This window comes from Oncorhynchus mykiss, chromosome 23 (assembly GCF_057628025.1).
Source record: "Oncorhynchus mykiss isolate SJ-2025 chromosome 23, ASM5762802v1, whole genome shotgun sequence".
Taxonomy (NCBI): Eukaryota; Metazoa; Chordata; class Actinopteri; order Salmoniformes; family Salmonidae; genus Oncorhynchus; species Oncorhynchus mykiss.
Window position 1 is genome coordinate 17,636,388 of NC_143044.1, and position 23,698 is coordinate 17,660,085.

At 41.9% G+C, this 23,698-nt stretch overlaps 1 protein-coding gene across 1 annotated transcript in view; it reads left to right on the forward strand.

Moving 5' to 3' along the window:
• Positions 1-21,876, forward strand: part of LOC110502511 (glutamate receptor ionotropic, delta-1) — a 457,066-nt gene extending 435,190 nt beyond the window's left edge. The window contains exons 15-16 of the mRNA XM_036960054.2: positions 3,398-3,638; positions 20,604-21,876. Coding sequence (XP_036815949.1) covers positions 3,398-3,638; positions 20,604-21,041 — 679 coding nt within the window. The 3' untranslated portion in view covers positions 21,042-21,876. The remainder of the gene's footprint in view (positions 1-3,397; positions 3,639-20,603) is intronic.
• The last annotated feature ends 1,822 nt before the right edge of the window (positions 21,877-23,698 follow it).

Consider the following 23,698-nt stretch of genomic DNA (forward strand, 5'->3'; position numbering starts at 1 on the left):
CTCGCTCATCAACTTACCCATTCTCCCCCATCATACTATGCTTTATTAATTTAATCTGCTGTTATGTGTGAAATTTGTTTGGAATAGAAAACATTAAGAACACTTCCTAATATTGAGTTGCACCCTCCTTTTTGCCCTCAGAATAGTCTCAATTTGCCTGGGCATGGAATCTACAAGGTGTCAAAAGCATTCCGCAGGGATGCTGGCCCATGTTGACTCCAATGCTTCCCACAGTTGTCAGGCTAGTTGGATGTCCTTTGGGTGGTGGAAAATTCACGATACACACAGGAAACTGTTGAGCGTAAAAAAACCATCAGCGTTGCAGTTCTTGACACAAACCGGTGTGCCTGGCACCTACTACCATACCCCGTTCAAAGGCACTTAAATATTTTGTCTTGACCATTCACCCGTAGAATGGCACACCTACACAATCCATGTCTCAATTGTCTCAAGGCTGAATTTTCTATTTTTTTTTTACCCGTCTCCTCCCAATCATCTAAGTCGATTGAACAAGTGACATCAATAAGAGATCATAGCTTTCACCTGGTCAGTCTATGTCATGGAAAGATCATGTGTTGTTAAAGTTTTGTACACTTGTGTAGCGTAACGGTTTTGACTTGAGGTTATTATTTATAGGGGTGCCAGGTAGGTTGTGCCTACCAGAGAACATTGCTTTCTCCTTTTGGTTTGGGAGGGAATGAGTCCCATCTGGTCCGTCAAGTCTACACCAATACAAAGAACTTATGTAATGGTCAGGATGGAAATACACTTCATAAACCCTTAAACATTGGAAAGAACTTCAAAAACGACTTATTTTGCGTGGGTTGTATCACCAACCATTCACACACACATAACAATATAACAAATAATGAGCTCTGGTTCCTCCTGAAATGTTCTGTACCTCGGGCCTAAAGAGTCCAGCCCGGGAAAAGAAGTTCAGGGAGCTCAAGCGACCTTAGTCACGCAATGTTTGTCCGTTCATACAAGTGTAGCGTAAACCCAGTATCAAATCATAATCAAAATAACAATTATTTTACCACACAACCATCAAAAGCGTATCAACTATTAATAAGTCCTCAACTACAACTAACTACATAAATCATCACGGTGTACATCACACCAAAACACATGAAATACCGTATTCATAAAGGTTGTAGTCAGACAATCCAATCCTCCAAGTGGATCCGATCCGGTGTTAACTTGATATTATGCTACAGTTGTATTTTTTATTTGATTTAACCTTTATTTAACTAGGCAAGTCAGTTAAGAACAAATTATTTAAAATCACAGCCTACCCCAGCCAAACCCTATCCCAGGTCTGTGCTTAGTAGCCAAGGCTATGGTTGCACCATGCCAATGAAATCAACTTGTCATTTAGCAGATATCACAGGCCCTGCTCTACCACAGTCAGCACACATATTTGACAGTAAGAATATTATGGAATGTAACAGAAGAAAATAGAAAATATATTTTCACCAAATGGCTATTGCTGATTGTCACCAGTAGCCACATGAGGAATGCACAGAGCCATGGTTATTCTAGATAAAAGTTATGTTTTATAACAGAGACCATCTGTGCAATTTGTAGAGTTTTTTTGTTGTTGCAAAAATAGGTTAGAATCATTGGAATCTGCTCTTTCTGATAGGGTATAACAATCAAAACGTCTGGCCTGTCTGGACGTCTGTAGGATGATATGTAAGAAGTGCTATTTGGTAACCTCCCGCTTATTTGTTAATGCATGCTGTCAATGTCAGCTGCACAGGTCATCAGTCTCTTTACTCTCTTTAGTTTCAATCTCGTTTAGGTGTAGTTTGGATATGCCAGCTGGGCAGGCAACTATTGTATTAGTCAGAAAATACACTATCATCTAATTTCACTATTTACAGTCAACACATTTCTGACTGATTACAATGTACATTTTTAACATAATACATGCACCAATTTAGCAATTTGTTATTTATTATGGAATACTTATACAACTGAAATATCAATGGTTAGAATGACTTTCATGGCCATTCTCGTAGTAATAGAATTCCAGCACTCTGAGTGTTAATATACGTTGTTTTCTAAAAATGTATGTTAGCTAGCTAAGTTAGCAATGTTAACCCCATCTGCTGTCAACATAAAGATACAATTTGAGAGCACTAGTTAGCTCCAAAAGTGGTTATAGCTTTGACTGCATGGTGATAGTGAATTGAGAGCCTTCAGTGCTAGCTACACTACAAACATAATTGTACCATGTTCCTGTGAAGCAATTGTAATGACATTCTACCACAACATATTCAAGAGTTTCAACAAGGGGTAGTCTGTGTTTAATTTCATTGTGTGGAAACACAGTTTGAGATAATTTTGATGGGATTTTCCAAGTGATTGAATGGGGAATTGGGCTTCCCAGGAAAATGTTGTCCGAGGTTGTAACAGTAACCAAGGGGGGCAGGGCTTAGTGAACGGTCAATTGCCCCTTCCTGTTGCTCAGCTTCCATTCCCCCTGTCATAAGTGGAGTTATAGCTGATTTAAGATGAAATCGTCAACCCTGTTACGGTTAACCCTGTTACGGTCAACCCTGTCACTTTAATTGTCACCTTTTATAGTCTGTATTTTATTTGTTTTTGTTTAACTCTGGAGATGGGGAAACATGTTTGTTATGAAGTTGAGTGTGCTCTTCATGACAGACTGTTAAAATTTGGTTAAATAAATATAATTTGTTTACAAAATTACACTATCCAAAGGCATTCTATTCGTGGAATGACACAGATATCTAATGGGGAAAACTTGAATGGCGATTATGCATAAGTGTGAATATACAATTCAGTATTGTATGTTGCTCTATGTGTGTGGGATGTGTGGTTGTGAAGGGGGTTAAATAATGACCCTGTGCTTAGCCATCCTCTCGGTTGGGAGAGAATCACTATCTTTGTTCACTTTTCAGCCACTTCAGCCATCATTCTCCGATATCCATTCTCATCCATACTGTAAGATTACTAATGGGCTCTGTTTAGCCTTTCATCATCAGGATGGCAGCTCTTGTTTAACTCACTTCAAAAGAAATTCATTTGAAAGAGTCACCATTTTCCTGCCCACAGTTTAAAGGACTGTTATTCATCTTCTCTTATCGCCAGTTTGATTTAACTTTAAGCCAGTATCATATAACTAACTCTACCTGGTTTTATATGACAATAAGATCTCTACATTGTAATATTTCACATTAAAAACGTTAATTGAACATCTCCTCTACCAGAAATCTGACATTTTCACAACTGAGTCCAATTTAATTCACTCCATTTACTTTAATCCTATCACTAATGTTTGTATGGGAATTCACTCTAGCACAGTACCCACCCCCGTGCTTTCAGTGAAGCCCCAGAACTATAAAACTCCTCTCTCTGTGTTTGTAAGGATCCTGGATCTGCAGGAGAAAGGGGACCTGGACATCCTGAAGCAGAAGTGGTGGCCCAGGAAGGGTCGCTGTGACCTGGACAGCCACTTGGAGGCCCAGCCAGAGGGCAGGTCCCTGAGGCTCCAAAGCTTCGCTGGGGTCTTCTGCATCCTGGCAGCAGGGCTGCTGCTGGCCTGCCTGGTGGCCGCCCTGGAGACCTGGTGGAGCAGCAACCGCTGCCGGCGTGAGCAGCCCAAAGAGGTGACCGAGAATGCAGCCCCGATCCAGGGCCTGGTCCCACCGCGTCCCCTCCCTAGGCCCCGGCCGAGACCCAGACCCCCGGGCCCCCCGGTCCTGCCCAGAGATGCCACTGCTACACTCTACTTTATGGATCCTGGCGCAGACGCCAGCCCTGATTTAGTAGAGCTGCAGTACACCCAGTTATAGGTGTGCCCTGATGATAGTCCAAATTGTTGTGATCTTTTCATTTTGTTTTTGAGTGGGAGAGAAGTTGGGTTGGGTTTTTTGTATTTCAAAAGAGCCTTTGAAGGATTATTAAGATACTTAAACATGCAATTAATTGCTTGTTTTAGCTTGTTTCTGCTTAAAAGTGAGTCATTATCATGGATAGCAATAATGATTACTGCAAAAATATGAATAATGACAATTATGTTGGTTTATTAATTCAACAACGTTGCACTTCGGGGTAGATATTTGCTGCCTCATTCAATGCAAACGCTCTCTTTAGCCCATCCATCCATGTATCACTGCTTCCAAACAGCTTAAACACAACTTCATCCTGCTAGAGACTGGTGGTGTGCAGAGATAAAAGGCTTGATAAGGATCCCTAAACTAAAGTGTGAGCAAACAAGACACTGTCTGTTTGATTGGACAATACAATAAAGCAGTAAGTCCAACAGAAAATAACAGACTTAACGTAAAATTGTTGTCATGATGGCTATATAGGATTAATGGAGCATTAGATTATTGAGTGATGATTTATTAAACATTAACCATTTATTGTCCTTTAGTGTAATACTCCATCATAAAGGTGTCTTTGGATGTCATAACCTATCATGTTCTTCAATGACAGGTGTTATTTCACAATATATGTAATTTAACAGACACTTTTATCTAATGCGACTTAGTCAAGCGTGCATCCATTTTATGTGTGGGTGATCCTGGGAATCGAACAACTAACCTGGCTTTAACGAGAGCCATGCGATACCAACTGAGCTACAAAGACCACTTATGACAGCTACAGTGTATGTAGACAATATGACAACAATTTCCACTAAATTGTACCCAGTCCAAATACGCCCTATACGGGTTTTTGCAATTATATGTCAATGTCCAGATACCATGCTGGTTATTTACGTACTGTATGATTGTCTGTGATCCTATGCAGGCCACTAAGGTCTACAGTCTGGAAAGGGTTCCTGGTCCATTGACATATAATGACATTACAAGTGTTTCACCGGAAAGCAGGTGTGACATGTGGACAGACAGAGACTGAGAGGAGGCAGAAACTATTGACACAGGTCAGGAGAGACCTGAGATATACGGGGTACTGTGTGGGGTTGGGGGGAGGGCATGGGCGATGGGTAGGAGAAGATATGTATCGCTTCACTGGTCGTCTTACTCCATGGTCTCTTCTGTTGTTTGGCGTCTTTATGTTATGATTTAAACAGAATGGATGCATGGGAAATGTTTGGTAACAATGAGAGGAAGGAGAAGGAGAAGTAGCTAGGAGGCCATACTTTTGGCTGTTTTCCTCTCCTTCATTGTGTCTATCTTGTCCCACAAAGTGTGATTCATTGACATTGTATACCCATCTCAACCAGTCGGTCTATAAGGATGTGATTATTTTCATGCAGTAGTGTGCTACAGGTACAGTATCTGTTGTCCATAGAAACATTTTATTTAAAGAAAGGCATTCTACACAGCAAATTGGCCAGTGTTAACAAGTGTTCATTCTCTTGGTGTTACATTAGCTGTGTTAAGAGGTGTGGATTTAAGAGTTGTTTTTACACCCTCTGTACTAATATAACTCCCAGGTGAGAGTTACTGTACAGAGGTTGGGCGGTGGCAGTGAGCAGTGTTGATTGAGCTTCCAATTTTAACTTGAACCTTCCTGTGCATCTAATTGCCTATGGTTCAACGGCAGCTGGAATTGTGCAGTAGTGTAAGGTAAGTAATATGTTCATGTTTTAAAATATTTTTAAATAGTTAGCTGGTGGCCAAACTTGTTATATCGGCTAAGTGAATGGTCGAGATCTTTGTTTATAGATAATAGCTACATCAGTGAACTTTAGATTTAGAAGCTTGCTAGCTAGCTAACGTGGTTAGTTAATGATAGTGTTAGATTAATTAGCTATCTAGCTAAATGTTAGCGGGAACTTTATCTCAACTTCATTAGTTCGCTAAAAGTAGCAAACGATTAGATTGGGTTGTGACCGAGTGTGATCAATTTGAGCCTTGTTTGGTGCAGCATGTAGCTAGCCAGGAAGTGAAGGTTACAAAATGGCTAATATCTACTAATTTGTTCTTCAAAACGCATATAACTAAGAATGTTTGCCTGGCAAAACAATTGTTAGCTAGCTATATAGCTACCTACAACACCGACCTCAACCGTAACTTAGTGCTAACGTTAGCTAGCTAGCACACATGGCCAGACGTGGTAGGGTTTTCCTCAGCCATTTAGATTAACATGTCTATGGTGTGAGGTTTGTTGTTAATCACAGATCAGACATTGTGTTCATGCCAATACAGCTTGAAATGTATTGTCCAGTTTAACTTTCCAATATATTTGAGTGGTGGTGGTAACTGTTGTAGCTAGTTAGATAGCTAGTTAGTTTGGTTGGTTGATTTCACTGGAATATTGCCTTGCCACACCCCAAATCCGCAGGCAGGTAGAAACCTGTTACATCATTAAAGTGGCATTTGGAACAAATGGTTGATCCACTGCAGGGAAGACAAAGGGGAGACAGTATAAGGGGGCATTTTGTGTGATTGTTTCTATATGTAAAGCTTTACCATAAAACGTTTGCAACCAAATTTAACTTAAATATGACATTGTATGTAATCACATTTTGCAGGAGTGCAGAGTAACATGTTGGCGAAGGTCCAATACCAAAAATGCAAGAAGTTCATGAAGTTGCAGCCTGGTTTCATTAATCAGAGATTTCATTAATCAAGGTGAATATATGAACTGTCTGATGAAATTGAACACTTGGGCTTGATTTGGGTCAGACCTATTATTGTTGCCCCCTAGGTGGCTTATCTCCCTGTATTCTGATTAGTCTCTCTTTTTTGTAGTCCAAAATAGGTTTGGACTGCCCCCTTCAGCACAAATACACGTTATTGATGATTCACAAAAGGAGGTGGAGGAGGATGTCCTGCTGTACCTGATTGAGGCCAGTCCAGACCTGTGCCTCACAATCTTTCTACAGTCTCACATAATGTTTTCAAGTAACATGAATGTATAGATTGATTGCTTTGATCCATTGTTTGTGCTCAGACTTTTTCCTGCCGGCTGTCTAACATCTACTTCGTGCATAGACACATTATCCCTCTCGTCAAGTGATTTAGACCTGAGATCTCCAGAAAGGCTCAGACTTTTTCCTGCCGGCTGTCTAACATCTACTTCGTGCATAGACTATCATCCCTCTCGTCAAGTGATTTAGACCTGAGATCTCCAGAAAGGCTATCTAAAAAGGTCAAAAACAACCTCAGGAGATTTAGCCATAACTGATATTGGATGTTGATAATCCCATTTCTCTGTTTGGTCTTCATGGAGATACCGACAGCATAAAACAACCTGAAATTGTTTAACTTTTCTCTTGTCTTAACAGATGGTCCGAGATGCCCTGACTAGTAGACCTGGTGGGTAAGACATATTAGAAGTTGAAGTTGAGTTGATCCACTTTGTTTTAGGTAAATCAGGACTTTTTGCAGATGTTTGACAATGAAACAACCTCTAAATTAATTGAAAAGTTGGACACTGTATTGAAGCCTAAAGTCATCAAATTGGCAAAATCCCAACAACGACCACCGATTTGTGTTGCCTGCTGAAAACTGCCAGAGAATGACAGCGAAACCAGTAAGTGGATTATCTCGTGGTTAAAGCAATGTTTCAAACTCAGCGATATTGTTTTATGTGATTTGGGATGTTTGCCTTTTCTTGTGCTCAGACTGGGACAACGATATGTCCTCCATGCTGCTGCTGCTTCATCTCCTCCTACCACCAGCAGGAGGGAAGAGGACCAAGATCAGTGCTAGTGATGCTGTGGGCAGACTAGTGCACTTTCATAAGTTAAGATGATACAGTAATTGTCTCTTCATTATCTTTTCATTATCTTAACATGTGGAGAGTGACTTAAAAAATATAATTTGTGTTTTGTAGTCATGCTGCAGACCATCTTAATGTGAGCCATGGTCAACAATCATACCTCCTTGCCGTCAGAAGAAGACAGAGCAAGATTGACAACTACTACATTGGGGTGGACAATAGGCTTGTTCACTGCCAGGCAGCTAGTGTGCGTTTGAACTGTTCAAAAGCCCACTTTGTCTTTAACCTGATGTATGATGATGCGCTTGTCAACTTCTATACATTTGTGCAGACAACCATCTACAACATTGATGTAGACAAAACAAGAGAGACCCCTAGCGTGATAGTTGTGGACAAAACGTCTTAACTATATAAGTGTATACTACGGTGCTTTAGTGCACAGAAACAGCCAGTCATTGATATTTCATTTGAGAATAGCTTCTATCCCTCCACCAAGTTCAGATTGATCTGTGCTCAGGATGGTTATATCAAATCAAATGTATTTATATAGCCCTTCGTACATCAGCTGATATCTCAAAGTGCTGTACAGAAACCCAGCCTAAAACCCCAAACAGCAAGCAATGCAGGTGTAGAAGCACGGTGGCTAGGCAAAACTCCCTAGAAACGCCAAAACCTAGGAAGAAACCTAGAGAGGAACCAGGTTATGAGGGGTGGCCAGTCCTCTTCTGGCTGTGCCAGGTGGAGATTATAACAGAACATGGCCAAGATGTTCAAATGTCATAAATGACCAGCATGGTCAAATAATAATAATCACATGCAGAACAGTTGAAACTGGAGCAGATGCACGGCCAGGTGGACTTGGGACAGCAAGGAGTCATCATGCCAGGTAGTCCTGAGGCATGGTCCTAGGGCTCAGGTCCTCCTCCGAGAGAAAGAAAGAGAGAATTAGAGAGAGCATACTTAATTTCACACAGGACACCGGATAAGACAGGAGCAGTACTTCAGATATAACAGACGGACCCTAGCCCCCCGACACATAAACTACTGCAGCATAAATACTGGAGGCTGAGACAGGAGGGGTCAGGGGACACTGTGGCAACATCCGATGATACCCCCGAACAGGGCCAAACAGGAAGGATATAACCCCACCCACTTTTCCAAAGCACAGCCCCCACACCACTAGAGGGATATCTTCAAACACCAACTTACCATCCTGACACAAGTTCAGATTGCTCTGTGCTCAGGATGGTTATATCAAATCAAATCAAATGTATTTATATAGCCCTTCGTACATCAGCTGATATCTCAAAGTGCTGTACAGAAACCCAGCCTAAAACCCCAAACAGCAAGCAATGCAGGTGTAGAAGCACGGTGGCTAGGAAAAACTCCCTAAAAACGCCAAAACCTATGAAGAAACCTAGAGAGGAACCAGGCTATGAGGGGTGGCCAGTCCTCTTCTGGCTGTGCCAGGTGGAGATTATAACAGAACATGGCCAAGATGTTCAAATGTCATAAATGACCAGCATGGTCAAATAATAATAATCACATGCAGAACAGTTGAAACAGGAGCAGCAGCACGGCCAGGAGGACTGGGGACAGCAAGGAGTCATCATGCCAGGTAGTCCTGAGGCATGGTCCTAGGGCTCAGGTCCTCAGAGAGAGAGAAAGAAAGAGAGAATTAGAGAGAGCAGCCCCCACACCACTAGAGGGATATCTTCAACCACCAACATACCATCCTGAGACAAGGCCAAGTATAGCCCACAAAGATCTCCCCCACGGCACAACCCAAGGGGGGGCGCCAACCCAGACAGGAAGATCACATCAGTGACTCAACCCACTCAAGTGACCCCTCCTAGGGACGGCATGAAATAGCACCATTAAGCCAGTGACTCAGCCCTTGTAATAGGGTTAGAGGCAGAGAATCCCAGTGGAAAGAGGGGAACCGGCCAGGCAGATACAGCAAGTGCGGTTCGTTGCTCCAGAGCTTTTCCGTTCACCTTCACACTCCTGGGCCAGACTACACTTAATCATATGACCCACTGAAGAGATGAATCTTCAGTAAAGATTTAAAGGTTGAGACCGAGTTTGTGTCTCTCACATGGGTAGGCAGACCATTCCATAAAAATTTAGCTCTATAGGAGAAAGCCCTGCCTCCAGCTGTTTGCTTAGAAATTCTAGTGACAATTAGGAGGCCTGCGTCTTGTGACCGTAGCGTACGTGTAGGTATGTATGACAGGACCAAATCAGAGAGATAGGTTGGAGCAAGCCCATGTAATGCTTTGTAGGTTAGCAGTAAAACCTTGAAACCAGCCCTTGCCTTGACAGGAAGCCAGTGTAGGGAGGCTAGCACTGGAGTAATATGATCACATTTTTTGGTTCTAGTCAGGATTCTAGCAGCCGTATTTAGCACTAACTGAAGTTTATTTAGTGCTTTATCCGTGTAGCCGGAAAGTAGAGCATTGCAGTAGTCTAACCTAGAAGTAACAAAAGCATGGATACATTTTTCTGCATCATTTTTGGACAGAAAGTTTCTGATTTTTGCAATGTTACGTAGTTGGAAAAAAGCTGTCCTCGAAACAGTCTTGATGTGTTCGTCAAAAGAGAGATCAGGGTCCAGAGTAACGCCGAGGTCCTTCACAGTTTTATTTGAGACGACTGTACAACCATTAAGATTAATTGTCAGATTCAACAGAAGATCTCTATGTTTCTTGGGACCTAGAACAAGCATCTCTGTTTTCTCCGAGTTTAAAAGTAGAAAGTTTTCAGCCATCCACTTCCTTATGTCTGAAACACAGGCTTCTAGCAAGGGCAATTTTGGGGCTTCGCCATGTTTCATTGAAATGTACAGCTGTGTGTCATCCACATAGCAGTGAAAGTTAACATTATGTTTTCGAACGACATCCCCACGAGGTAAAATATATAGTGAAAACAATAGTTGTCCTAAAACGGAACCTTGAGGAACACCGAAATTTACAGTTGATTTGTCAGAGGACAAACCATTCACACAGACAAACTGATATCTTTCTGACAGATAAGATCTAAACCAGGCCAGAACCTGTCCTTTTAGACCAATTTGGGTTTCCAATCTCTCCAAAAGAATGGTGATCGATGGTATCAAAAGCAGCACTAAGGTCTAGGAGCACGAGGACAGATGCAAAGCCTCGGTCTGATGCCATTAAAAGGTAATTTACCACCTTCATAAGTGCAGTCTCAGTGCTATGATGGGGTCTAAAACCAGACTGAAGCATTTGATATACATTGTTTGTCTTCAGGAAGGCAGTGAGTTGCTGCGCAACAGCCTTTTCTAAAATTCGATATAGGCCGATAGTTTTTTATATTTTCTGGTGCAAGGTTTGGCTTTTTCAAGTGAGGCTTTATTACTGCCACTGTTAGTGAGTTTGGTACACATCCGGTGGATAGAGAGATGTTTATTATGTTCAACATAGGAGGGCCAAGTACAGGAAGCAGCTCTTTCAGTAGTTTAGTTGGAATAGGGTCCAGTATGCAGCTTGAAGGTTTAGAGGCCATGATTATTTTCATCATTGTGTCAGGACATATAGTACTAAAACACTTGAGTGTCTCCCTTGATCCTAGGTCCTGGCAGAGTTGTGCAGACTCAGGACAACTGAGCTTTGAATGAATATACAGATTTAAAGAGGAGTCCGCAATTTGCTTTCTAATAATCATGATCAAAGGTTCATGAATTTATTACTGCTGAAGTGAAAGCCATCCTCTCTTGGGGAATGCTGCTTTATAGACAGCAGTTTTCAACATACTCAGGTTTCTGAAAACATTTGAATAGTATTCATAAGAATATTGTTCAAGTAGTTGATGCATTAAGCTTAGAAGGGCCCTCTCATGTTGCCGATTGTCCAGTCAGAAGCTCCACAAATGGGTGGTGACATTGGTGTCCCACATGATAACACTCAAAGTGATTTGAGAAGAATGGACAGTCAAATCAAATTGTATTGGTTTATTAGTCGCCGAATACAACAGGTACCTTTCAGTGAAATGCTTACTTACGAGCCCCTAACCGACAGTGTCGTTTCAAAAAATGCGGATAAGAACAAGAGATAAAAGTGGCAAGTAAGCATATAAGCATATAAGTAGTTTATCTCATCTGGTAAGCTTGTGTCACTGGGCAGCTCTTGTCTGTGCTTCCCTTTGTAGTCTGTAATGTTTTAAAGGCCCTGCCACATCTGGCGAGCGTCGGGGCCGGTGTAGTATGACTCGATCTTAGTCTTGTGTAGACACTTTGCCTGTTTGATGGTTCGTGGCAGGACATAGTGAGATTTCTTACAAGCTTCCGGGTTAGAGTCCCACTCCTTGAAAGCGGCAGCTCGAGCCTTTAGCTCAGTATGGATGCTGCCTGTAATCCATGGTTTCTGGTTAGGGTATGTACGTACGGTCACTGTGGGGACGACGTCATCAATGCACTTATTGATGAAGCCAATGACAGATGTGGTGTACTCCTCAATGCCGTTGGAGGAATCCCGTAACATATTCCAGTCTGCGCAAGCAAAACAGTCCTGTAGGTTAGCATCTGCTTCATCTGACCACTTTTTATCGATCTAGCCACTGGTGCTTCCTGCTTTACTTTTTGCTTGTAAGCAGGAATCAGGAGGATAGATTTATAGTCAGATTTTCCAAATGGAGGGCGAGGGAGAGCTTTGTATACATCTCTGTGTGGAGTATAGGTGGTCCAGAGTTATTTTCCTTCTGGTTGCTCATTTAAGATGTTGTTAGAAATGAGGTCAAACGGATTTAAGTTTCCCTGCATTAAAGTCCCAGGCTACTAGGAGTGCCGCCTCTGGGTGAGCGTTTTCTTGTTTGCTTATGGCAGAATACAACTCATTTAATGCTATCTTAGTGCTCACCTCTGACTGTGGTGGTATGTAAACAGATACAAAGAATATAGATGAAAACTTTCTCGGTATGTGATGTGGTCTGCAGCTTAGCATGAAAAACTCTACCTCAGGTGAGCAATAGCTCGAGACTTCCTTAAATATTGTGCACCAGCTGCGCATAAAATACATAGACCGCCGCTCCTTGTCTTACCAGACGCCGCTGTTCTATCCTGCCGGTACATCGTTTAACCAGCCAGCTGGTTGGTTAATATGTTGATATTGTTGTTGTTCAGCCATAACTCTGTTAAGCATAAAATGTTCGTTTTTAACGTCCCATTGGTAGTTTAATCTTCCCAGTAACTTGTCCATTTTATTGTCCAAAGATTGCGTGTTTGCGAGCAGAATTGAGGGGTGTGGGTATTTTTTTCCGATTGCCTCCTACTCAGAAGGCAGGCCGCCCTTCGCCTCCTCTTCACGCAGATCACTGGGGTCGGGGCCTGTTCCCGAGGGAGCTGTATATCCTCCGCCTCGGTGAGTAATCGCAGTCCTGATGTCTAGAAGTTATTTTCCATCATAAGAGTTGGTAGCGGCAACATTATGTACAGTAAAACAATAAGTTACAAATAACACAGATAAACGTCTGCCTTCTGCTCAACTTGCAGACTTGTTTTCGAGTTGCTGTGCGTTTTGTTGCCAACCTGTTTTGCTACCTGACAAATGTACAGTTTTTACTTTTTAATTACCGTTTATATATATATATATATATTTATTTATTTATTTATTTTTCCTCAACTTTTTCACTCCGGACGCTTTATCTGGACACGATTCGTCAGGACCTCCAACAGCCGAAGCTAAGTAGTAACAATAACATGATGCCTTCTAATTGCAGTCGCTGTACTCGCCTCACGGCGAGGATAGCTGTGCTACAATCTCAGCTTCAGACGCAATCGTTAGGCAAGGGTAATTTCAGTGTAGGAAAGGATGAAACAGCGTCTGTGCCACCAGTAAGTACAGATAGTCGTATATATCCCCTGGCACAGTCCCCGCAGCCGGACAACTTTCTCACGGTTTCTGGAAGGAAATGCTGTAGGAACGCTCAACCGGTGTCGCTCATTCAGCCGACAGAAACTTTCAACCGGTTTTCCCCATTAAGCAGCGGGTCGGAGTCAGAGGCCGAGTCTTCTCTGGTCTCTACTCCTCCCATTACGGGGTCTGAGACGCCAAAGCTTCCCACCATTAGCTCTGGCAAATTGAAAACTCTAGTCATTGGCGACTCCATTACCCACAGTATTAGACTTAAAACGAATCATCCAGCGATCATACACTGTTTACCGGGGGGCAGGGCTACCGACGTTAAGGCTAATCTGAAGATGGTGTTGGCTAAAGCTAAAACTGGCGAGTGTAGAGAGTATAGAGATATTGTTATCCATGTCGGCACCAACGATGTTAGGATGAAACAGTCAGAGATCACCAAGCGCAACATAGCTTCTGCGTGTAAATCAGCTAGAAAGATGTGTCGGCATGGAGTAATTGTCTCTGGCCCCCTCCCAGTTAGGGGGAGTGATGAGCTGTACAGCAGTCTCACAACTCAATCGCTGGTTGAAAACTGTTTTCTGCCCCTCCCAAAATATAGAATTTGTAGATAATTGGCCCTCTTTCTGGGAGTCACCCACAAACAGGACCAAGCCTGACCTGCTGAGGAGTGACGGACTCCATCCTAGCTGGAGGGGTGCTCTCATTTTATCTACCAACATAGACAGGGCTCTAACTCCTCTAGCTCCACAATGAAATAGGGTGCAGGCCAGGCAGCAGGCTGTTAGCCAGCCTGCCAGCATAGTGGAGTCTGCCACTAGCACAGTCAGTGTAGTCAGCTCAGCTATCACCATTGAGACCGTGTCTGTGCCTCGACCTAGGTTGGGCAAAACTAAACATGGTAGTGTTCGCCTTAGCAATCTCACTAGGATAAAGACCACCTCCATTCCTGTCATTATTGAAAGAGATCATGATACCTCACATCTCAAAATAGGGCTACTTAATGTTAGATCCCTTACTTCAAAGGCAATTATAGTCAATGAACTAATCACTGATCATAATCTTGATGTGATTGGCCTGACTGAAACATGGCTTAAGCCTGATGAATTTACTGTGTTAAATGAGGCCTCACCTCCTGGCTACACTAGTGACCATATCCCCCGTGCATCCCGCAAAGGCGGAGGTGTTGCTAACATTTACGATAGCAAATTTCAATTTACCCCCCAAAAAATGACGTTTTCGTCTTTTGAGCTTCTAGTCATGAAATCTATGCAGCCTACTCAATCACTTTTTATAGCTACTGTTTACAGGCCTCCTGGGCCATATACAGCATTCCTCACTGAGTTCCCTGAATTCCTATCGGACCTTGTAGTCATAGCAGATAATATTCTAATCTTTGGTGATTTTAATATTCACATGGAAAAGTCCACAGACCCACTCCAAAAGACTTTCGGAGCCATCATCGACTCAGTGGGTTTTGTCCAACATGTCTCTGGACCCACTCACTGTCAGTCATACGCTGGACCTAGTTTTGTCCCATGGAATAAATGTTGTGGATCTTAATGTTTTTCCTCATAATCCTGGACTATCGGACCACCATTTTATTACGTTTGCAATTGCAACAAATAATCTGCTCAGACCCCAACCAAGGAACATCAAAAGTCGTGCTATAAATTCACAGACAACACAAAGATTCCTTGATGTCCTTCCAGATTCCCTCTGTCTACCCAAGGACGCCAGAGGACAAAAATCAGTTAACCACCTAACTGAGGAACTCAATTTAACCTTGCGCAATACCCTAGATGCAGTTGCACCCCTAAAAATTAAAAACATTTCTCATAAGAAACTAGCTCCCTGGTACACAGAAAATACCCGATCTCTGAAGCAAGCTTCCAGAAAATTGGAACGGAAATGGCGCCACACCAAACTGGAAGTCTTCCGACGAGCAGCCCTTACTGCTGCTCGATCATCCTATTTTTCTAACTTAATTGAGGAAAATAAGAACAATCCGAAATTCCTTTTTGATACTGTCGCAAAGCTAACTAAAAAGCAGCATTCCCCAAGAGAGGATGACTTTCACTTTAGCAGTGATAAATTCATGAACTTCTTTGAGGAAAAGATTATGATTATTAGAAAGCAAATTACGGACTCTGCGTATTCCTTCAAAGCTCAGTTGTCCTGAGTCTGCACAACTCTGCCAGGACCTAGGATCAAGAGAGACGCTCAAGTGTTTTAGTACTATATCTCTTGACACAATGATGAAAATAATCATGGCCTCTAAACCTTCAAGCTGCATATTGGACCCTATTCCAACTAAACTACTGAAAGAGCTGCTTCCTGTGCTTGGCCCTCCTATGTTGAACATAATAAACGGCTCTCTATCCACCGGATGTGTACCAAACTCACTAAAAGTGGCAGTAATAAAACCTCTCTTGAAAAAGCCAAACCTTGACCCAGAAAATATAAAAAACTATCGGCCTACATCGAATCTTCCATTCCTCTCAAAAATTTTAGAAAAGGCTGTTGCGCAGCAACTCACTGCCTTCCTGAAGACAAACAATGTATACGAAATGCTTCAGTCTGGTTTTAGACCCCATCATAGCACTGAGACGGCACTTGTGAAGGTGGTAAATGACATTTTAATGGCATCGGACCGAGGCTCTGCATCTGTCCTCGTAGTCCTAGACCTTAGTGCTGCTTTTGATACCATCGATCACCACATTCTTTTGGAGAGATTGGAAACCCAAATTGGTCTACACGGACAAGTTCTGGCCTGGTTTAGATCTTATCTGTCGGAACGATATCAGTTTGTCTCTGTGAATGGTTTGTCCTCTGACAAATCAACTGTAAATTTCGGTGTTCCTCAAGGTTCCGTTTTAGGACCACTATTGTTTTCACTATATATTTTACCTCTTGGGGATGTTATTCGAAAACATAATGTTAACTTTCACTGTACATTTCAATGAAACATGGTGAAGCCCCAAAATTGCCCTTGCTAGAAGCATGTGTTTCAGACAAAAGGAAGTGGATGGCTGCAAACTTTCTACTTTTAAACTCGGACAAAACAGAGATGCTTGTTCTAGGTCCCAAGAAACATAGAGATCTTCTGTTGAATCTGACAATTAATCTTAATGGTTGTACAGTCGTCTCAAATAAAACTGTGAAGGACCTCGGCGTTACTCTGGACCCTGATCTCTCTTTTGAAGAGCATATCAAGACCATTTCAAGGACAGCATTTTTCCATCTACGTAACATTGCAAAAATCAGAAACTTTCTGTCCAAAAATATGCAGAAAAATTAATCCATGCTTTTGTCACTTCTAGGTTAGACTACTGCAATGCTCTACTTTCCGGCTACCCGGATAAAGCACTAAATAAACTTCAGTTAGTGCTAAATACAGCTGCTAGAATCCTGACTAGAACCAAAAAATTTGATCATATTACTCCAGTGCTAGCCTCTCTACACTGGCTTCCTGTCAAAGCATGGGCTGATTTCAAGGTTTTACTGCTAACCTACATAGCATTACATGGGCTTGCTCCTACCTATCTCTCTGATTTGGTCCTGCCGTACATACCTACACGTACGCTACGGTCACAAGACGCAGGCCTCCTAATTGTCACTAGAATTTCTAAGCAAACAGCTGGAGGCAGGGCTTTCTCCTATAGAGCTCCATTTTTATGGAACGGTCTGCCTACCCATGTCAGAGACGCAAACTCGGTCTCAACCTTTAAGTCTTTACTGAAGACTCATCTCTTCAGTGGGTCATATGATTGAGTGTAGTCTGGCCCAGGAGTGGGAAGGTGAACGGAAAGGCTCTGGAGCAACGAACCGCGTTCTCTAATTCTCTCCTTCTCCCTTTCTTTCTCTCTCTCGGAGGACCTGAGCCCTAGGACCATGTCCCAGGACTACCTGACATTATGACTCCTTGCTGTCCCCAGTCCACCTGGCCGTGCTGCTGCTCCAGTTTCAACTGACCTGAGCCCTAGGACCATGCCCCAGGACTACCTGACATGATGACTCCTTGCTGTCCCCAGTCCACCTGACCGTGCTGCTGCTCCAGTTTCAACTGTTCTGCCTTATTATTATTCGACCATGCTGGTCATTTATGAACATTTGAACATCTTGGCCATGTTCTGTTATAATCTCCACCCGGCACAGCCAGAAGAGGACTGGCCACCCCACATAGCCTGGTTCCTCTCTAGGTTTCTTCCTAGGTTTTGGCCTTTCTAGGGAGTTTTTTCTAGCCACCGTGCTTCTACACCTGCATTGCTTGCTGTTTGGGGTTTTAGGCTGGGTTTCTGTACAGCACTTTGAGATATCAGCTGATGTACGAAGGGCTATATAAATACATTTGATTTGATTTGATTTGCTCCGGTGCTATTTTACTTACCGGGTCTGTTTTACAGTCTTGCTAAAGATATGTGTGCCTCCATCATTGACAAGTTGCTTACTTGTGGTGTCGTGTTAACAGTAGTGTGTGATTTAGAAGAGCTTACTACTGGGCTGCACTCCCAAATTAAACAAATTAAACAAGCTCTACTGTCAGTAATGCCTATGGATAACCCCTTGATTTCGAAACGTGCGCTTCTCTCTAGAATCTACTCGTTTGACTATGGGTACTTGGAGCACAAAAACTGTCCAACTAAAGTCAACCTAGAGAACAGTGGAAATAGCATAGCACTTAATTCTATTCAAACTCTGTGTCTTGTGAGAAACGTTGACTTGATTTGGGGAGGTTCCACCGGGAAATAAGAACTGGAATTTACTGCTCATCTTACTTCAAATAATCAACAGTTTTTTTCCCCTTTTCTTAGCCAGGGCATGACTGTGTGTCTGAAACATTCGATAATGCCTTAACATCACTTACCCAGCATGCATACATTACCCAGCATGCATAAGATAAATCGGTCCTTTATTGCATAATGTGGAGCATGAGGTTTGAGGAAAGTACAAACTCTTTAAAAACACCCTCAAAAACCCCAAGAACATTGGCAAGAAGTCCCTTGCCAAAAAACACACATTTGCTATAGGCCATCACAGGGAGATATCACCATTGCGATATACAGAGTATGTGTAACGATGTTCGTCTGAGGTAGGTGTGGACCAAAGCGCAGCGTGGTAAGTGTTCATGTTATTTTTATTTAAACTGAACACAAAACAAAACAACAAAGAGAATGAACGAAAACTAAACAGTCCTGTCAGGTACAGAAACACAAAACAGAAAACAACTACCCACAAAACCCATGTGGACAAGAGCTACCTAAGTATGGTTGTCAATCAGAGACGACGACAGACAGCTGTCCCTGATTGAGAACCATACCCGGCCAAAAACAAAGAAGTACAAAAACCTAGACAAAAGAACAGAACGCCCACCCTAGTCACACCCTGGCCAAACCAAAATAGAGAATAAAAAGCCTCTATCGCCAGGGTGTGACAGTATGGACCGATGAAAGCGTTTTCCGTGAGTGATTTTACTGGTGGTGAGGAGTTGGCAGCGTCACTTCAGGTCACTATGCAGAAAGCCATTTACTTTACCAGCTGGGTGAAGATGGATGGCACAGAGTACAGAGAGGGACTGTTAGTTTGCAGTAAGATGGAGCATGAAATCCCAGACTTTTGTGGTTGACTATATTGTATACCTATTGCTGGACAAGTTGCATACTGATAATTTCAGAGAACATTACCATGCATTCGCTGTGTTTGATAGTGTTGTTGTCAATGTTGATGATCTGAAATTGTATAATCCTTTTATCCTTCAAAGTGCTTATGGTGCTGATGAGAGCCTTTATGTTGTTCCTTTGTATGACATTATTGGCAACTTTGTCAAGAAAATTGCATACCTAGTCTTTTGAGGGCTTCCACTTGTTTTAAATAGCAACTCTGCAAATAATTTTAAAGTGCCTGTGATGCACTGTTTTGACTGTGATGCGCCTGTGATACACTGATTTCATTTTAATGTGTCTGTGATGCACTGATTTAATTTGAATGTGCCTGTGATGCACCTCTTTCATTATAATGTGCCTGTGATGCACCTCTTTCATTATAATGTGCCTGTGATGCACTGTTTGTGGCATAAATACATGAAACAAAGCAGAGTCACTACTCTTGTAACAAATCCTTTATTTCTTCTTTTAACTTGCCTTCTACTTGCAGGCTTGATTTATGAGTGGGAGAAAATCAGACAAAAAATGGTTATTTCCTAGTGTGCATATTTAGCACTTCCTGGTGTCAATTCAGCTACAGAATGCATTCTCTAGAGTTGATCCCCAACACTGAAAGGTGTTGCTGCTTAATACTGGGGGTGTTGAAAAAACACTCCCATGGGTCATTTGAACAACATCTGAGGTGTTATATTTTAACACTCCCAACTGTATCAATATGAACACTAAACCTGTTAAATTAACACTGAGTGGCCCTATATAAACACTGGATGAGTGTTGAAAAAACGCTCCCGTGCGTCATTTGAACAACACCTAAAATGTTATATCTTAACATTTAGAGTTTCAATATTAGCATTACAAAAAGGGTTAAATTAACACTGATGAGAAAGTAAGTACCTAAATAAACACTGGACGAGTGTTCAAATTAGCATGCCTGGTGTTAAATTAATACTTTCAAATTTGCTGTGTACTGAAGGAAGAGACTTTCTGGTAATAGTTCATTGTAATTGTGGATACATGCTTAAAATAACACATTTCAGATGAAATCATTTAGTTTTTTGTTGTAAGGTAATGTCTCACCACCATTATGCTTGAATTTTCCAGCTTGTGATTGCAGCGTAGTGTTTACGTGGGTTTTACGTTAGTGTTCCTTGAATAATATTGTTTTGAAGTAAATCAACATTCAAATTCCATATTTTTCCAATAGGAAATGTAATGTAGACAGAGAATTAACTATGTTAAATCAAACAATTGCTCATCACAGCTTCTTTCTCCTTCAAACCTTTCTTTACCCCCCCTTTTTCACTTTTCTTGCACTTCTTCTCCCTAATAACCTTTGTCTCTGTATCTTTCTCCCTTTCTCTCTCCTCCACTCTCTCTCACTCTCTCTCTCCAGGACAAAGAGGTGAATCTAGAGCAGGTCCACAAGCGTTTGAACAGCCTCCTGGACGAGGACATGGTGCACAAGCAGCTGCCGGGCCAATCTATCGAGATCTCTGCCCTGGACATCAGCAGCATGCAGCCCAGCCAGTCCCTGGAAGGCCTGCCTTCACGGGACCACTACCTGGGCCATCACAGGGAGTCGGTCTCTGTGACCACTTTCCTCCAGGAGGGTCAAGGAGCAGGAAGGACACTTGGCAGGGGCACTGGCAGAACCCTCCCCCTACCCCTCAGCAGCGCCACCATGCCCGCTATCCGCTGCAAACACAGGGCACCCAACGGGGGGCTCTGCCAACAGAGCCCTGTCAAGACACCAATGCCAAAGTCATACCAATCAGGGCCTGGAAGAACCATTCCAGAAGCCATTGATGTAAGCCATGGGACTTCAATCTGACTACTCAGCCTCAGCCTCAGCGCAATCACAGACACTCAAGCTCCATTTATACTAGGTTCTAACATGCATCTTTTTTCCCCCACATTCTGATTGTGCCCACATTTTTTGACAGGTGTAGATAATGGAAAGATGCTTTGTGATCTGATTGTGAGCAGATGGCTATCTTACAAGTGTAGACGGATCTGGACAGTGAAACCATTTACGTCATCATTACACAACCCTCTGAAATCATTGACTTTTGGCATCAATACTGTATGTGTATTAAAAAATATATATTATTTGGAAATATTATTTTGTTAAATATTTTGCATACAGGGAGGGACCAGGAAATCTGGTCAACAATGCGTGGACCCATGTCTGAAAATGTGGGCCCAATCAGAATGTGGATAAGATCAGGATTCATGTTGACTGTGGTGAGGATCAAACGTCACAGGTGAGAGAAAATATAAATGTCTGGAATTTTATTTTATTTTTCGCTGAAGAAATATGGAGGAAAACAGAATTAGGAAAATGACTTTCATGTACATATTTGTAAGTAAGGACAAAAAGAGGTGAGTGGAAAAAAAAACTGTATTTTGAATATTCTCAATTTTTTAAGTTGGGTTTAAAAAACAGATACAAAATTATACAAAAAATTACTGTTTGAATGGCTTTGTAAAATTTGTTCTAAATTAAGGTGATAATTCCTTCTGGTTGTTTTCTAAGTGCCAAGTTCAAAGATGTTTTCTTTCAAATTAACATGATATGAATGTACGAAATTTATGAAAAGACACTTCAAAGACAGTGGAGAGAGTTGATTTGTTTCATATGAAAACAATAAAGAATTATAAAAACATGTTTTTGTACCACGTCGCTTTTGTAATCCATATTTTATTTTCATGTATGAGTGAGTAGCCGTGTCTGAATACCCATACCTGCATTCTAAATAGTAGGCATTTTAGGTATACGAAAAATGAATGTTTGTCTGCTCTCTCATTGGCTAAAATGTTCCAACCTGATGTCGCCACTTCTCGCCAGCCTGACATCTTTGAGGACATGTATTTCCATTGTTAGAGACAGGCACTCAAATATCTTGTCAATATAATAGACAATATTTTGTTATACTCATTTCAGCTTTTCATCTAGTCAAATTTGCTGCACACTTTGAGGAAGAGAAGTGTCTTTCCAGACTCACGTGTGTTTGACAACAGCTGATAATCAGCTGGTAATGAGATAAGGGGACACGCTGATGTGTGTGCTGTGAACAACAATAGTGGAATTGTCAGTTCACCTTCTAAAAGCATGCATTGGGGACTGCAGTCAGGTCAAGGCCCTGGTGAGGATGAAAAGCACGCAGATGAGCTTCCCTGAAACATTTTCTAAAGGTTTGTGCAGACATTCTTCAGTTGTGCGAACCCACAGTTTCATCAGTTGTCCGGGTGACTGGTCTCAGACGGTCTGGCTGGTCTCAGACGGTCACGCAGGTGAAGCAACCGGATGTTTAGGTCCTGGACTGGCGTGGTTACACATGGTCTGTGGTTGTGAGGCCGGTTGGACGTACTACCATATTCTCTAAAACAACGTTGGAGGCAGCTTAAGGTAGAGACATTAACATTAATTTCTCTGCCATCAGCTCTGGTGGACATACCTACAGTCAGCAAGCCAATTGCACACTCCGTCAACTTGAGACATCTGTGGCATTGTGTTGTGAGACAAAACTGCACATTTTAGTGGCCTTTTATTGTCCACAGCACAAGGTGCACCTGTGTAATGATGTTTAATCAGCATATTGATGTGCCATACCTGTCAGGTGGATATCTTGGCAAAGGAGAAATGCTCACTAACAGGGATGTAAACAAATTTGTGCACAACATTTGAGAGAGATATGCTTTATGTGCATATCAAACATTTCTGGGACCTTTTATTTCAGCTCATACAACTTGGGAACACGTGTTTGTATTTTTGTACAGTATATATATTTTTAACCCTTATTTTACCAGGTAAGTTAACTGATAACACAATCTAATGTACAGCAACAACCTGGGGAATGTGTCCACAGGGGAGTGGAGGAGGGACCAATGAGCCAATTGGAAGCTGGGGATGGCACTTTTGCGCGTGAGGAAGCCATTAATAAGGTCGAGCGAATCTTCCAGATCCAATTGGAAAAGCATCTACTTTATTTTTTCTGATTGTAATAACGGCATTTTCCATGCATTGTAATTTATAAATTGATGAGATCCATTAATAAAAGCTATGTAAATTAGTACCTAGCTCTGAACCCCCATCAAATACATTTTAAGAAAGTTGAACCTGTTGGGGCTAGGGGGGGCGCAAGGGAACACTCCCCCCCCCCCCTCCCCACCCATTCAGCTGAAAAAATTATTCTTTACAAATATTTAACTTTCACACATTAACAAGTCCAAAACAGCAAATGAAAGATAAACATCTTGTTAATCTACGCATCATGTCCGATTTTTTAAATGTTTTACAGCGAAAACAGAACATATATTTATGTTAGATGACCACCAAATTCAAAAACACACACAGCGATTTTTCACTGTCACAAAAGTATAAATATAGATAAAATGAATCACTAACCTTTGATTATCTCCATCAGATGACACTCATAGGACATCATGTTATACATGTATTGTGTGTTTTGTTCGATAATGTGCATG